This window comes from Prinia subflava, chromosome 1 (genome assembly GCF_021018805.1).
Source record: "Prinia subflava isolate CZ2003 ecotype Zambia chromosome 1, Cam_Psub_1.2, whole genome shotgun sequence".
Classification (NCBI taxonomy): domain Eukaryota; kingdom Metazoa; phylum Chordata; class Aves; order Passeriformes; family Cisticolidae; genus Prinia; species Prinia subflava.
The window spans coordinates 95,118,738-95,135,154 of record NC_086247.1 but is presented as its reverse complement, the minus strand read 5'-3'; the positions used below and the strand labels follow the sequence as shown (position 1 = coordinate 95,135,154).

The 16,417-nt window shown below is 36.4% G+C and overlaps 1 protein-coding gene across 3 annotated transcripts in view; it reads right to left on the bottom strand.

Annotated features, from left to right (window-relative positions):
• The window catches only part of CTDP1 (CTD phosphatase subunit 1), a 102,159-nt gene that overhangs the window by 20,267 nt on the left and 65,475 nt on the right, over window positions 1–16,417 (bottom strand). The window contains exons 12-13 of one of the 3 annotated variants that reach the window (XM_063403879.1): window positions 11,717–11,895; window positions 4,971–5,091 (exon numbers count right to left, since the gene is read on the bottom strand). The exons of 1 other annotated variant lie outside the window; for it this stretch is intronic. In XM_063403879.1, the coding sequence (XP_063259949.1) occupies window positions 4,971–5,091; window positions 11,717–11,895 (300 nt within the window). The remainder of the gene's footprint in view (window positions 1–4,970; window positions 5,092–11,716; window positions 11,896–16,417) is intronic. One more of the 3 variants, XM_063403888.1, reaches the window with a different exon arrangement.

Below are 16,417 nucleotides of genomic sequence, written 5' to 3'. Positions count from 1 at the left end.
CAAAATGTGAGCCTGCTGCTGAATGGGGCAGGGGAGCCAGTGATACAGACATGGAAAAGGGCTGAGGTAATAGTCTTTTGCCTCAGTCTTTACTAGCAAGATAAACCTTCAGGAACCAGAGAAGATGGTAAAAGACCTCTAGCAAGGAAGAGGTTCCTTGGTAGAAGAGAATTAGCACAGGGAAGGACTCTTAAGTAAATGGGGGTCATACCTGACCCCATGGCTCCTGATGAGATGCAGCCATGAATGCTAAGGGAGGTGGGTGATGTCATTGTGAGGCCACTTTCAGTCTTCAAGAGATTATGGTGGTTGAGAGATGTGCCTAATGGCTGGAGGAATGCAAATGTCATTCCTACTTTAAAACTAGCTGGACTGAGGGAAGGTCAGACTCACCTCAATCCCAGGGAAGATGAAAGAGCAGCTGATCCAGGAAACCACTTTTAGTCACATGAAGGACAAGGTGATCAGTAGTGCTGAACATAGGTTCATCAAAGGGAAACTGGTTGACCAACCTGATACACTTCTACAATTAAATTACTGGCTTGGTAAATGAGGGAAAAGCAGAGGGTACTTCACTAAGGCCTTTGGTTCTCTCAAGATCCTCAGACACTCTTGATGTAGGAGTAGAGTGTGGATCTAATGAACATACACAAAATCCTGAATGGATAGTGTAAAGAAACTGGAGCCAGGTTCTTCTCAGTGGTGTCCAGTGACAGGACAAGAAGCCAGGCACAAACTGAAATATACAAGTTCCCTCTAAACATCAGGGAACAGCTTCTCACTGTGATGGTGATTAAGCACTGGCACAGGTTATCCAGAGAGGCGTTATCCTTGGAGATACTAAACCCTGCAAAACTATTACCTTGCCTGTCTAGCTCTTTTGAGAACTCCTGTCTTATACAAGTATTTCATGCTTCTCAAACACCAGAGAAGTCATTGAACACTGGAAACTTTATGATCATGTGAAGAACCTGATGCAGAACAAATGCTAGATTAGGCTTGCAGAGATATGAAATTATTCATCTTCTCTGTCATGGGAACTGCTTCGAGTGCTGAGCACCTGGGCATCCATCTGTGAGCCAGAAGTACTTGAGGAAACAGATCTGCACTCCATTATTCTTGCCTGTTCTCCCCATTTTACACCCAAATATATTCCAAAACTTTCAGAAAGAAACCCAGCAGTATGCTGGTCCTGCCTCAACCACCACATCACTAGAACACAGAGATGGGCAGACTTGCTATAATGAGATCTACTTTTCCCATCATTTTTGTTCTCCGTTGCCTCAAACCCAATCCATTGCTTCCCAAATGGGGCTGTGGTGGTCATAATCAATCAGTGCATACTCTAGTGTTTTACATACTGATGCATTAATTCTCTCAGAAAAAAGTACCAGAGCTGAACAAATCCACGCTATACATTATAAAGACAAGATATTAAGTGATCTATCTCTGCAAATCTGCTGAAAATTTGAATTCCTTCTCCCTGGACAATTCATGATACCAACATTGGAAAACCCCAGAAAATAGAAACAGCTTCCTGTGGCTGGAAGAGTTTCCAGAGTGTCATCTGTCTCATTATGAAATTGGGAAGAGGGTTCTTTGCAAAATTCTGCAAAAGGAAAAACTACTCAGGGGCTACTCAAGGTTTCTAGAAAAAACACTACAGAATCTTTAGAGAACCTTGCTTTCTACAACTTTCTTCAGTTCATCTGAATGTATCTGGTTTTGTGCCTACATTTCTGTATGTGGATAAAATACAATTTCAAGCAAGAACACAGCACATGACCATTGAAAACACTGAGATTATGGTAATTCCTGACTAAGACTCTACAGAGAACAGAGTGAATACATGAATCACACACAATTTTCTGATTCTCAATGCAGTGGCAGCTCATGTATCTAAAACTGAAGATGGTACAAAATGCCTGTTAGGTCTTCCTTGCATGTGTAAGGAAAATATTTGTACACATTAGAGATAATTAAGCTGTTGGGCTGCTTGCTTTCCTAGGTAAGCATCCTAAGCAGAAGAAAGGATTTTTAATTATTGCAGCTTTTCACTTCTAAATCTTACAGGCTGTAAATGCAATTTATACACATAGCCAAGAGAAGACTTTCCAATATAAATTGTAATTTTTTAGTGTAACTGGATGACAAAGTGTTACAGACAACATTACAGGAGTAAAGCTAACTGTAAAATTGCACTTTTCTGAAAGTGAAAAAGACTTCTCTGAAATAAAAAGGAGGCAAATTGCAACGACATCTTTCCCCTACACATTGAATATTCAGATTCCTTTTCTCAAGTATTTTTCTTAGTTTTCTTGACAACTGGATGCACACTGTTTACCAACAAGACTAATCAGCAGACGGAAACACAACTGTAATTTGTTGCAACTTAACTGAAGCTGTAGTAGGTATATATTCAGTAACATCATGAAACTTTAGGCCATTAAAATCATTAACAAGCTTGAAGATATGAATGACTCATCTACTTAAGTGCTTTCATTAAAGAAACTGAGCCATGCATTCATTTGCTTATACAGCTGTTTTTACCATTTATCAGTGTCATGCTTATAATTTAAGTAATTTAACCACTTGAAATTTTAAAATAGCATATTGAGATGTCCCAACATTTAAATGACCAAGAAATAACTGCAAAATTGTGTTCACTGTCTAGATAAAATATCAAAAGAGATAGAAAAAAGGAATCCAACTCTGTAAGTGTATAAAAGTTTAAATGGTAATGCCAGTGACTTTTAAACTTTTGTCCTATTGACACTATGCACTGAGACAATACATTTGGCATTCATGCATGTGGGCCTTACAACTGGTTATGGCAGAAATAGGATGGGCTCTGGATTTACTCTGGATGGGCTCTCAGCTCATTCTCTGGATTGAAAGAGTGCATTAGTGCATTAGTGGCTGTGGGCCAGCTCTTGGAGTGAAACCCCAGCCTACAGCGACCTAAACGAAATGATGAACCCTGATATCCCTGGGAGCCACACCAAAGCACTGCTTCAAGGCCACACTCATCACCTGGGCTAAAACACTAATGGAGATACAACCTTCAAGTACCAAATGCACCCTCACTGCTACCATTTGCTTCTTGGCCGAGTACTTATCTTGTACCCAGAAACTCCTTCATTTTAACATCTGTTTTCAAATATTTGTCACCAAATGTCCCATAGTTTCCTCTCTGTCTTACCTTTGAGGAAATAAATAATATATCCATTTATTTTACACTTTTGTTAATTGTTTCCTGAACAGCTAAATAGTTCAAACTATACTTGATGATTTTTAAGCTTTTAGACTTGTCCATATGAATTTTTCTATATGAGATCATAAAACTTAATTTGTTTAAATGAAGAATAAAATTAAAAGCTTTTCTACCACAGCTGTAGAAGAAAACTAAACACAAAATCTAAAAGGGAAGGACACACAGACAAGATGTGGAAGTTTAAGATATTAATGGAAAGATAATTTCTCTTAAAAAATCTAACTAATTGGTATAGATTTTATCTCAAAAATCCCCCATGGGAACAGCCCACTCTATCAGATAGCACAGAATAGCAAACAAAGAAGAAAAATATTTTTCACCAACTCTGAGGTGTTTTTTACTTGTATTTGAGAATTCAATTCAATTTTTCTAAAAAGTAGTGCCAACCTCTCTTCCTAATGGCATTCCCTCTTGCAACATATCTCCCACATACCCTTTTATTTGTAGAAAATAATTATTTTTTCTTTCTTTTTAAATAGAAATTTAATAGTCTCCTAAATGATCAATTTAGTTAGGCATGTCGGACATTTTGGTCCTCTTTACTATCAAATAAAATAGTGTATTGAAAATAGTACCACAGTTTACACTCCTTAGAGCACACCAGTAACTTCCAGCATCGTTCTACCCTACTGTGGATTTACAAGGATGTAGAACATCCCTCTACATCTTCACCTTCTACTGACACCAATGCCACAAACCCATGAAATAATTCTCATACATGCATTTTTCAACCCAATTATGACTAAAAGTTAGTCTTCCAGGATTGACATGCCGTACATACACCTCATGGCTTATTAGAGGGAGGAAAAAACACAAGCTCTAGTTTTACATGGCATTCATTATAGCAGAAGACAGACTTAACTAAATTTAATATTCAGAAAAAAACCTTGAAAATCACATTTTTGGCATAGAAAATCCTACTGAGACCTTTCCATTAGCAAAGACATCCTAGGAAGATTATACCGAAAAAAGCAGAGCAAATTTGGTATAATCTTTTCATGGCAACAGAATTCTGAATCCTTTGTGAAAAGATATTTAAGAAACATCTAGCAACATGCACCTGAGCAAACTCCTGCAATGCATCCAACAATGACAAATTAGCCAGTTCAGACACAGTAAATGAGCAGAATATTACTGCCATTTTGCTTATGCCATTATTTTAAATATTGTGTATAAAAGATTTGGATGATTCAATCTTAAATTCAAAAAGATTCCTAGCAATGTTAAGGAAAGACAATCAGTGAAGTAGCTTTGAAACAGAATGGAACATATTTAAAATCTTAAATGACCTGAAATGTAGATCTAATGAGAGAATCCCTTGTGCCTTTGACCAAATCAGTGTGTTCCTGGTACTCCTTTCTGCCCAGAGAAGAAAAAAACTCCAGATCAAAAGCAGACTTTAAAGAGAAGTGAAAAATACTCTATAAATAGCTAAAGGCTGAATACTTTCTGACCAGCTGGAAGGCACCTAAGGAGTAAGAGATCCTTCATACTGTTAACCCTGCTCAGTGAGCCTGGCAAACCTCACTGGAGAGCAGATGTTAAGATCCAGATAAACTGCTTCATAGCTGTTTCAGAAGGTGGGTATCTCCCCGGTGGAAATACACTGGTATATTAAGCTGAAAAAGAAAGTAGAATTCTGCATTCCCTCTCCACAGGAAGCACTCCTGTCCTCTTACTTGACTAAGTGACTTACCCAAACAATTCTGCTCTTAACTTTCTCATATGAGGAGACACTGAAGAGCAGCAAGTGGCCAGCATAGTAACTTGCTTTTTGAGCCATGAGTAACAAACAGGCCTTACAATTCTTCTGGTTGCTGCAGACAAAAAGAAGTTTTCCTCTTAAAGAATTATTTCATATGTGGAAAAAACCCAACTCTTTGCTCTGCCCTTCCATCTGAGAAAACACACAGACAAGCATTCCCTGCAGATGGAAATTTCCTCAGGGCAGAAGTCATACTGGATCCCCCATCCTTCTCTAACAAGAAGGAAAAAAAGCAGGCAGTTTCTCTTATCAGAGAGCTTAAAAACTATATTCTGTAACAGTTTTAAATTAATTACAGAGCAACTTAGCATTTTATATGAAAACCCAATGCTGCTTAACCTCATTAATGAGAAGAAAAATCTCTGCCTTCTAGTGGCACTGTCACAGGACTCGCACTTGTCATAGCCATCTGAATGCTTGTCTTATCTATTGTAAAAGCCTTCAAATACTTCAAAAGAGAGACTGTCATAGTAAACGATGTTACTTCACTTGCTCTATTCATTAAATATAATATTTGTGAGGCCATAGTATAAAAATGACTTTTTTTAGAAGTGTGTTTACAGCCAAGTGATATGACTGGCATCTTTAAAAAAAGGGATCTAAAGATAATAACTGGGGTGATAAACAAAAACATGTTGGCATGTAGATGCAGTTTGAACACTAACATTTCCAGTTCCTAATTCTTCCTACTGCATTTTTTAATTCTCCACTGATAATTATAACATGTATCCAATATGATATTGGAAAAGTTGAGTTTGTCAGTGACTTTTCTAGATATCTGCAATTACACTCTAATACTGTTGAACATTTCTGATTAAAAATCCCCTTAATTTTCAGGTTTCAGCTAAAGCTCTAGAGATCATTGAGTATAGACACACCTAGAAGAACTCCCCAGTATTTACTGAAGGTTTATGAAAAAGATTGCTATAGTGAAAGAATCACCTAAGAGCTTGGACACTATTTCACTTCAATCAAATCTACTTTTCATGAAAAAAAACTACTCAAATGAAACAAAGCATGGCCTGTAACTACACTTTTCAAGTACAAACATCCTTGGCACAGCTTGCTCTTAAAGTCATCTTTTGTGCTTTGTAACAAAGACAAGGACCAATGAGTGAGATTTAACTTAACACATGCAGAAAGTTCAAGTCAGCAAAAGCACCTAGCTCTCCAAATTACCTTTTCTTGGAGGACAGGAGGGGAAAGAATGACTGGGTTCAGAAATACAAATATGGAAAGATCAATTTTACCACAAATATGTGAGACAAAGACAAAAAGCTGAGCATCAACCTAAACAGAACACTGAAAACAAAAGTACCAAATGTCAAAAACCCAATGCCTTAGTAACATAAAGAATTAGGTTAACTGGGGATGGGATGCACCTCAGTTGCCTAAAGCAACCCTAATGAAACTTTGAAGGTGGTCAGTAATCAGATCCTAACCCTCTCACATAAAGATTACAAGCTGATGGACTCCTGGTTTTCAGGACATTTGGACAATTTTCAAGAGGGCCTGAAAAAGGCACACACTATCAACTGAGATCCAGCATTTGTTTCCATTTATTCAATGCTCTAGAACCTGGATCTACAATTTTCTAGCTGGCAGACTGAAAATAAGTTGTTGATTCAGTGTAGCAGAGGGTAGAGTACTAGGGGCTACACATACTTGAAAATAAAAATTACCTTTGGAGAAAAAAAAAAGTTAATCAAAATGGCTTCAAAAAGCTGTTATTACCTCAGAATGGATTTCCTCATGTGGAAATTTGGGTAACAAGAGATCTTTCAAATAAAAACATTCCTATATGAAAAATTATTTTTAATATACAAGTACAGAAGAAAATTATGCTTGGCATGCCCAGAATCCTCTTCCATTTTGGAGTCATCATCAAAATCACTTCCAAACAGGAATGACATTAAAATTTTGCAGAACAGCCGGCTCATGTGAAAACAGCAAGATGTGCTGCCAACAGAAGCACTTCTCTTTAGAAGCTGATCCTGGATTTCAGTCTGCAGTGTTTCACCATTGCTTCTGAGAAAAAAACCTCACCACTGAAACTGCAGTAATTTTTTAATTGCCTATGTGGACTACATCAAAGAGTCTGTTTATTTCCAGACTGTTAGAAATCTAAGGAAACTTGGTCATTTAAACATACTCTCAGCTTGCAGTAACTATGAGAACAATTGTTATGCCAAGGAAAAAAATATACCAGAAGGAATCAAGAAAAACTTCTACCTTGGAAGTTGAACACAATAACTAGTTTTGGGAAAAATGAAGTTGGCCAAAGTTTCAGCTCTTAACACCTCAAAATGCCCTCTGAATAACCATTTAAACTCATCACAAGAGTAGTGTACAGCCTTGGAACATGCTGGCCAAACCAGGTGTTGTATTATTCATATAAGTTTTTTTTAAAACCCAAGAAAAAAATACTTGAAACAATCTTGCAAAAGATCAGTCAGAATTTGGTTATGTAAAAAAATATTCATCACATTGTCTTATTACCTGAAGGATGCTTTCTTCTCCTAGATGTTTAATTTAGAATGCTGATTTAGACTGAACTTACAGAAAATTTATCATGGGAGACAAATTTGGGCTGTTCTCTGAAACAGACTCAAACACTTTGAAACTTTGTAAATGTAATAATGTATAAAATTGGAGCCATCACATCATCCATGTTGAGCTTCCTTAACTTGCTTCACCTTAAAAAAAGCATTTCCAGGGAAGCATCTTCAAACTGACAAATGCCACCTATCTCTGCAAATTCTTGGAGCATATCAGCCTTTCCCACAACTGGTGGAGTTGCCTGCCAAGGATCTCTAATTTTACAGAGTTTAGGTCTGGTTTTTTCCCTACTCAATGATTAGGCATTCTCTTTAAAGGCTGAGAGGGTTTCCTGCTTTGTTAAGGAGACATATTGTATCTCCCTAAAATAGAGTGAGACATTAAAATGCATTCAAGTAGGAATACTGCACTTATTTACCAAATTACATCAAGGAACAACAATGAGCTACTGCTCCTATCAAACACACTTTGATTGATTTGGGATTCAATATCTCATTGCCAAAATCAATAAATGGGCCCCATTTGCTTTCTGTAGTTTTCCAGCAATCTTAATTCTATGCAGAGATCGTAAAGCCCCTGAACAAGATGCAAGATTCAACCTCATTCACCAACACTTAACTGAAGTTGCCTCTGCAACCGTGTTGCAGAGGCAACACAAAGATAGATGGAATAAGCTTTGAGGAAAAGTCTTTAAAATGAGACATGGTCCTCTGTAATCCCACAGCCACTGACACGGCAGGCCCACAGGCAGAACCACAGTGCAGTTTTAGAAATGAACTGAACTGATCCCTCTAGTTCTGGCCAATTCCAATAATGAACTCTGGTTCTTACTGAGGGAGTCTGAACAAGAGATTTTCAAGAGGACTTCACTATTATGCATGGCAAAACTGTAATGGCTCCAGAAAAGTAAGTGGTTTAGAATAACCACACATCACAGAATTCAGATTACAAATTTGAAACAATTATGTGGGAGAAGCTCTATCAATGAGAGCAAAATGAATTTGAATTTTCTTCACACAAACAACATTTTCCAATTACCTGCGAACGCAAGCAATTGTTTACTTTAGGATTTGTTCACTCTGGACTTCAGATTAATGTTTTGTTGAATATTCAAGCACTGACCACATACAGACATTTTGATCCCCTTTCCTTTTGCACTTAGACATCACTGAGTGTCCCCTTAAATAAAATCTATTTTAAGGGAAAGGAGATAATGAAAGATTTAGTTCTTAAAAATAGCTTCACACAATGTATTTTTTTCTAGTGTGACCTTACACAGTATCTCTTTAACAGACAGACTGCTTGATGATTAAGTGAGCTATGCTAATGCAACAAATGATCCAGGAGGTAGGAAATGATGACTTTAAATCACCAGTATTTCTAAATTTAGATCTTCAGCTTTTCTATACTGTAAAAATCAAATCAACAGCATACTCACAACATCTAGAAAGGAATTTTGGAAGACTGTTCAGTGTAACAACATCACGACTAGTGAAACAATGCAATGAGTTGCTTGTGTAAGAAAACAGAGGAAGCATCATTCTTTGGCAAAATGTTTGAATTTCTACAATTGTTTTGTCAGCCATATTTGAGATGTGCTACTGGCTATTAAGGATACTTTCAAGAAGACTTTGACCACATACCAGATAGTTCCTTAATATGTTTTGAATGGTTTGCCACTGAAATTGTTTTTGAAAAAATATCCCAGACTATAACAAATCTGAATCTGACATCTTGGGAAGCACTGAGCTGTAAAAAAAAGTAGGTCCTGAGACTCTCAAAGTAGAATGTCTCAAGACTTGAAACTGGAATAAAGTTATAGCGACAATTAATATACTTGTTCTGGGATAAAAGGGATAAAAGGGGGATAAAAGATGTCACTAACAAAATTTTGCAGTGGAGTTTGCAGCAGTATTTTCTGTCAGTAAGAAATAAAGAAAGGAAAACTAATTTCTGTCTTCTAGGAGAGTGGTTGTTGTAAGGAAGTACATAATATTTGAAAGAAAACACTTAGGAATCAAAATATCACTGTTCCTTTTAAAATTCTAGTAAATGGGGAGTAACTAGAGAATCTAGAAAATATAGTTGTGGGAATTCTGAGGCTCTAAGCTCAATTTTCCTTGATTATGAATTAGCAATGGATTTAGGAGAAAGGCTGCATTTCCCCTCCAGTGGGAGGTATCAGTTTTCTCAAAGATTATTTTTTTTCCTCCATGCTTGAGAATTTCAGAAATGGCAACAATCAGAGAAATTATCAAGGTATTCTGTAAGTTTCAAGACTGAAGACTAACATTAAATGTAAGCACTAGATTTTTTTGTAAGCGCTATGGTTCCAGTGTGAGTAACTACTGGAACGGTGTAGAGGAACTGCAGGAACCTATAGTCAGTGTAGGCCTCATCTCTAATAGGAACGAACTGGGGCAGACCATAGGAGTACTGGATCATATCTGGACTGTTTCTTGTTCATCTTCTGTTTCTCGGAGACTGTTCTTACATCACCCCTCCTATACAGTATCTCTTTAGCACATACAACTCTGACTGAACAAGAAAACATCAACTTAAAGCTTCAAACTCAAAATGTAATTGGAATGAAGGCTCCTTTCTTATCAAGCAGAATTTCCTGCCTAGTAAGACACTGGGTCAGCATCTAAACCAGCACTTTTTGCAAGTATGTTTTCCAACACGCCATTCAAGCTCAATCCTGAATGCAATTTAGCAAACTGACAAGGTGGAGAGGTTGAAAATAGAAGTTAAAAAGCTGCTCAAAGACTTTATCTCAGCAAGAACACTACTATGTCTGTATAGTTTCTGAGTGAAGAAGTATTGCCAAGCTTACTTAAAAATCTTCCTGTATATAGAATAAAGCTTAACTACAAATACACTTGCTCTATATTTTTACACCATACTTGGGGAATAGTATTTAGCAATATTCCTTAATGTGACTCTTTCTTCTTTTTGGTTTCCAGAAAATGGTATGTCTTTCATACAATGAAACATCACACTATTAGGATCACTTAACAATGACATGCCACCACCATGCTTTGCTGCTTCAAGCTGTGTTCTAAAACATTCATAATTTGCTTGCCTTTCCTCTTCCAAACTTAATTTAGGAGAATTTTTTTCTTCTACCCATCTGAGACAAATTAAACTCTCACAACTTTCAGACTTTTTTTCTGAAGAAGTTCAATGATTAGAAATACCCATGATAAAGGCCATGTAAGCTTCTCCTGTAACTCTTTCTCCAATAAACCCAACACACATGAACATTATTACCCCAGTCAAAATCTCTCCATAAACATTTACGTATCACATTCTGTGGCAGTTTTTGCAGTTTCTCTCATACCTTCTTTGTGTGCCAGAATAAAGCTCAGAGAAGTTAAAATAATGTGAGTCAGTTCCTTAAGACCTACTACTTGTATTATCCTCATTAAGGAAAACGTGTTAGAGCCTAAAGTCTTATGGTTGGGAACAGAGTTTGGTTAGACAGCAGAAAGAAAGAACAACATGCATGTGAGTCATGTTTGCACTTTCAGCACCCTGTAGTACAGGATGATGACCCCTGCAATTCTTAATCAAAACTTTATATTGCTTGCCCTAAATTGTTAAGCTTAAGCACTATTAATAGGCTGCAAATTGAGAACCATTCATTAACATATTTAACATAAGCACTTAGACTAGCAAGTTTAAATTTCTTTCTAAGTAGAAAAGTATCCCAACAACCTCATTGTTAGGAATGACCGACATAAAACTATCTCAAAAATTCAGGGTGAAAAAAGCATAGCTTTCCAAACCATGCTTTATTTTAAAGTGACACTGCAGAGGACATGGTTCTATATCTGACACAGGATTGAGACAACTTTAAAAGAAGTGCAGTTCAGTTGCCTTCAGTTCTTCCTGAACAGGTGATACCTTGGTTCTCAATAAGACATTTACTAAGACCACTTCCTTAAATAAACCCCAAAACATTGCAGAGATAAGCATGACAACTTCACAGACTTACAAGAAAAAGTTGCCTACACATAGTTTAACATCAGATTGCAAGTATCAGATTGTAAGAAAACATGCTGGATAGCACAATGAAACATCATTAACACTTCCTACATGTGAAAAATTCATACCTGGGTACACTGCCTGTTAAACTTCTTTCACTTGATGATGATGATGATGATCCAGGTCTCTGATCTGCCTTCCTCCCTAGAGTCTCTGTTGCACTTGTCTGAGGTTTTTCACTTTCCTCTTCAGGCTTTTTTTTTTCAGTATCACTTTCATCACTCCCTTCTCCTAAGATGTCATCCACCTGCCGAAGAGTGGAGGAGTTAATCTTCCACCAAACTATTTTGTATTAATCTTCCATAATTATTGGATCGCTCTTCAATAATCATTAGGAATATACTTCAAGTTTCCTTGGCCTTCCCACAATGCCTTCAACACAGCTTCTGTAACAACTCTAGCAACATTTTATTCAAATGTAGTATATTTATTCTATGCTTGGCATAAGGTAGATATAAGTATACTCACATACATGATAGTCACATAAGAAACTATTATTAAAAAAGTGCTGTCTTCTGAAATTAAAGGGTTAGATGATTTATACTATCCTAACATACTGAAGCATATTTTCTACTAGATACATTTTATATTATTGTAACATATAGAATCACTTGGGAAAGACATATTAAAATCTCCAGTAAGAATTCCTATATTTACAAGTATTCCTTGATACCAATATAACTGCAAAGGAAGTATTTCTAAATAATACAGTTTGAATGAAACAGAATGTACAAACCCCATTTTAACTCAATTGTCTGACTGTGCTAATTAATAAGGACAAATCTATCAAAAGACGGACATATTTTGTTAAATAATTGTTTGTCCTTTACTTCTGAAAAGGATTTGATAATCCTCTAAAAACCTATGAATTTGCTGTGACAGGTCTGGATCTGCTGAAACCCTCATTAAATGCAAATCATATTCATGAGCCACCCTAATGAGTTTCAAAAGGTTATATTCTCTTTGAGTTAGCACTCAACCTTCAGAAAGAGATGAAAAAGTAAGAAAACATGGGTGAAGATCTCTCAGTCTCTCAATTTTTGTGAATGGTAGAAGACAAGGAAATAAACCATGTGTGAGAATTTCTCTGATATTTAAGAATTTTTCCTGAGAAAAATTTCCTGAGAAGCAGCTTATCTCAACATAAAATATGCTTCACTACTACTTTGTTCTCACTAATCCATACCTGCTTTATCAAGAAGAAAAATATCTGCATATGAAAATAGACTAAAAGGTTTAATGCTGTTTATCTGCTGCTTTTACATGAATAATCCCAAAAGCTAAAGAAAGCTTAAGAAAGTCACTTATATCTGGTCATTCATAAATGGACCTCTAATTTCTTTGTTTAGCTCATCAAAAGGAACTGCAAACCAGTTTAGTGCATCTAAATCCAGATGGCATTTTCAGGTAGAAACCGTAGAAATTTCTGTGTCAAATCAAATTGAAGTAGTCCAAAAATGTTTCTCCTGTGAGCAGTTGTCGTATGCACGACACACAAGAATCACGGAATGCAAGTAAGGGTCAGGGAGACTGAAAGCACTGCTAGAGATAAGCCAACAGCGAACCAAGGGGAAGAATGTGAAGTATACAAGATGGGGATTTTTCTGTATATACAGAATGCAGCAAAAGTCTCAAGCGTTTTAAGTGTTACAGTTTGGGATGAGATGGCAGGAAGACCCTGCCTGTATAGCTTTGGTAGAAGACATTCCAGATAACTGGCATGGCCAGTAATTGCCAGCACAGATCCACAGCTCTAATAACTCCTTTCCTAAAAGCCTTTAACATTTAAAATTATAGTCCTTAATTCCAAAAGCAGTACTTTTCCAGAAAGTCTTATGTTTAAAACTAAGTTCTCACTACAAAATATGTTAAGGTTTTCAAAGGATAAAGTTAGGCTGATAGACATTCAGTATTACAGATGCTTTTCTCAAAGTGACGTTTGATAGTATTTTAAAATCTACTTTGTGTGAACAGTTTTGACAGACTAGCAGTCTAGTTAATGCCATGTCTGTTTTTCTTTCATCCTGTACAATGATAACATTATTTGTTTGCAGTCTGAAATACCATTTAATATTAGAATTACTAGACTTAGTTGTACATATACATGCCATTTCTTTGAAAGGCCATATAAAATGCATGTATAAATCACAGAAATACATATTTCTGTATTCAAATACAGAAAATTTCAAATATCACTGCATATGAAAATGATGTGGGAGGGTCCCTACAAATCTCTAACTAGAAAGGCATCCAAAACATGGATTCCTGGTTAATTATTAGCTAAATTGCAAATATGCTGAAAAATATAAGTATTACATCTTCATCTTCCACAATTCTCAAAAGAAATGGAAAAGAAACCATTTCATTGAGGCAGTGAGATTTCAGCCCATGACAGACACTTGAACAAGTTAATAGGCAAAAAAACTTCACTAATATCTGAACACCAACTATCTATCTATACCTATCACTAACTTTAAATAAATAAGAAAGAACAGAGGAAACTTTTAATCTGATTCAGAACATGACAGATACAAATGTACCAAGTACCAACTATGGCTTCAGCTTATGTGATTGGATTTTTTTATGATTAATATAAATGGAACACATAACACTTCAGAAAAAAATGCCAGCTAATACAAAATCTTACTGATAAGGTACAGTGAAGGGATGCTTACTGCTTTAACACCCATAGCAGCTATCTTGGAAATAGACTTTTATAATGCAGCAACAATGATTAACATTGAAAAAGAAAAATGATTCATCCCTTGAAAATGATGGAGTTGTTTAATTCAGCAAGAGAATCAAAAGCCTGACAACTCTTTTAAACACTCAATCATAAAAGCCAATAAAGGTCCTCATGTGACAAAGCTATTTTATTTCTCATTTAAGAGGAGCAGAGTATACACTCATGGTATGTGTAAAGACCAAAGAGCAATGAGATTTTTAATCTCATTCTCCAATTAAGAGCTGAAAAGTACCTAAAGCTTTGCTAAAAGGAAAGTCAAAGCCTTCTGTAGTACTAACGAACCAGATCAGCTGAAAGTGTTTTCATTCCAGAAGTTGAGTTTACACATTCAAAATTAATCAAGACTCCAAGAAAAACACCAAAAAAGAAACTGCTATGAGCAACTTCTATTTTTCCTACAGTTAAGTTACAGGCAGTGTTTTGATACAGCTTTATGGATATGACAGAGAGCTATCATGATACATTTTTTGGAAGTAATAACTACCTACACAGTAACGCACACTACGTATTTAAAGCCAAAAAGGAGCTGTGAATAAACTTTAATTCTTGTTTTTCAACTAGCAAGTACATTAGGCTTCAAGTTTTAATAGAACTGAGAAGCTACCCTAGACATCCAACAGGACACTACTTGCAATTGCTTAAAAGATCTCTCAAAAGTAGTTCAATCATCTGAAACACCTCTTTACTGCCATTACAGAAAAAAATCTACAAAAAGAATAGGTTTGATAAACAGCAGTGAATTTTGTGCTCCAGTACTCCACAGAGGATACACACATTTCTGACCCTCCCCACCCATCTTTCCAAAAAGAGTTTTTCTCCAACTGATTGTGCAAGTTAAGGGAGAAACAGAAAAAAAATACCAAGTATTTACTAGGAGTTCTTTAGGTCTAGTTCTACTGCCACAAAAATGACTGTTCATTGTAAGCAACGTAAGCAATTGGTATTGACAGCAAGTACAGCTAAAACCCAACTCCATTTCAGCATAAAACCTATGTGTCCTGACATTTATTTGAGATTGTGTTGAATGCATTTTATTTTAGGAAGAACTTGCAACAACTAATATAGTCTGCCATCTGAATGTGTCAAAAGGTTTCAATATGTACTTTATATTGCCTTCATGGTATATAAAGTCAAAAAATAACTCTAATATGATCCTATACTCTTTACTCCAGCTCCCCTTCCAACATTCCCTTCTGCTTTGTGCAAAACTATTGCTTTTGAGTACATTACAGAAATCAGCTGACTACTTTAGAAACTTTAAAAGAGCAGCAAAGTGAGAAGACAAAGAGGAGGTAGGAAAAGGTACACTGAGAATTACAAACTAAAGCAGCACTTCTGAGCATGTGAAATTAACAGTGAATGATGGTATTAGATTGTAAATCAAACTAAAGAGAGTGGTGGCTCCAGCTTTCTGGAGCTGCGCACTGAAATTTCAAACCTTCCAGGGGAGAGGTGTGAGAACAGAACTGCTCCATCTGTGGCAAAATAAATGTAAATAATAGTGTAAAAGTTTATTACCCCCCCACTATAAAGTAATTTAATACAGCACTGACAACTCTAAATCAGGTGCAGTTATAATCCCGTAACCCAGTTTACAACAAGTCCTCCAACAGTGCTCTCTGCACAGTGCACACAATCACTTGACAAATTGTTACTGTGGCACAATCACAAATGCTTGTCCTCTCTTTCCTAAAGCTCCTCGAAGCATATACCAGGCATTTGGTAAAGCAAGGAAAGGTTTAGCAAGAGGAGGACAGAAGAACTGATATTTGTGCAACTGACTTGGAAAGTTTAACTGCTCGACACAAAAGAAGTGCAGTTTGGGGAAGAAGAGCGAGAGGCCATGACAGGACTGACAACACCTCTGCACAAGCGGGAGATAGAAAGTGAAGTGCTGGGTCTCTTAACTTTCACGGGCAGTCCTCCTAATTTCAAATCCCACTGGGGTTCTGTGCTGAACAGCATAATATAGATGTTACCCATATGTCAAACTTAAGCAAGATCAGGTGCTAATTATGCAGCT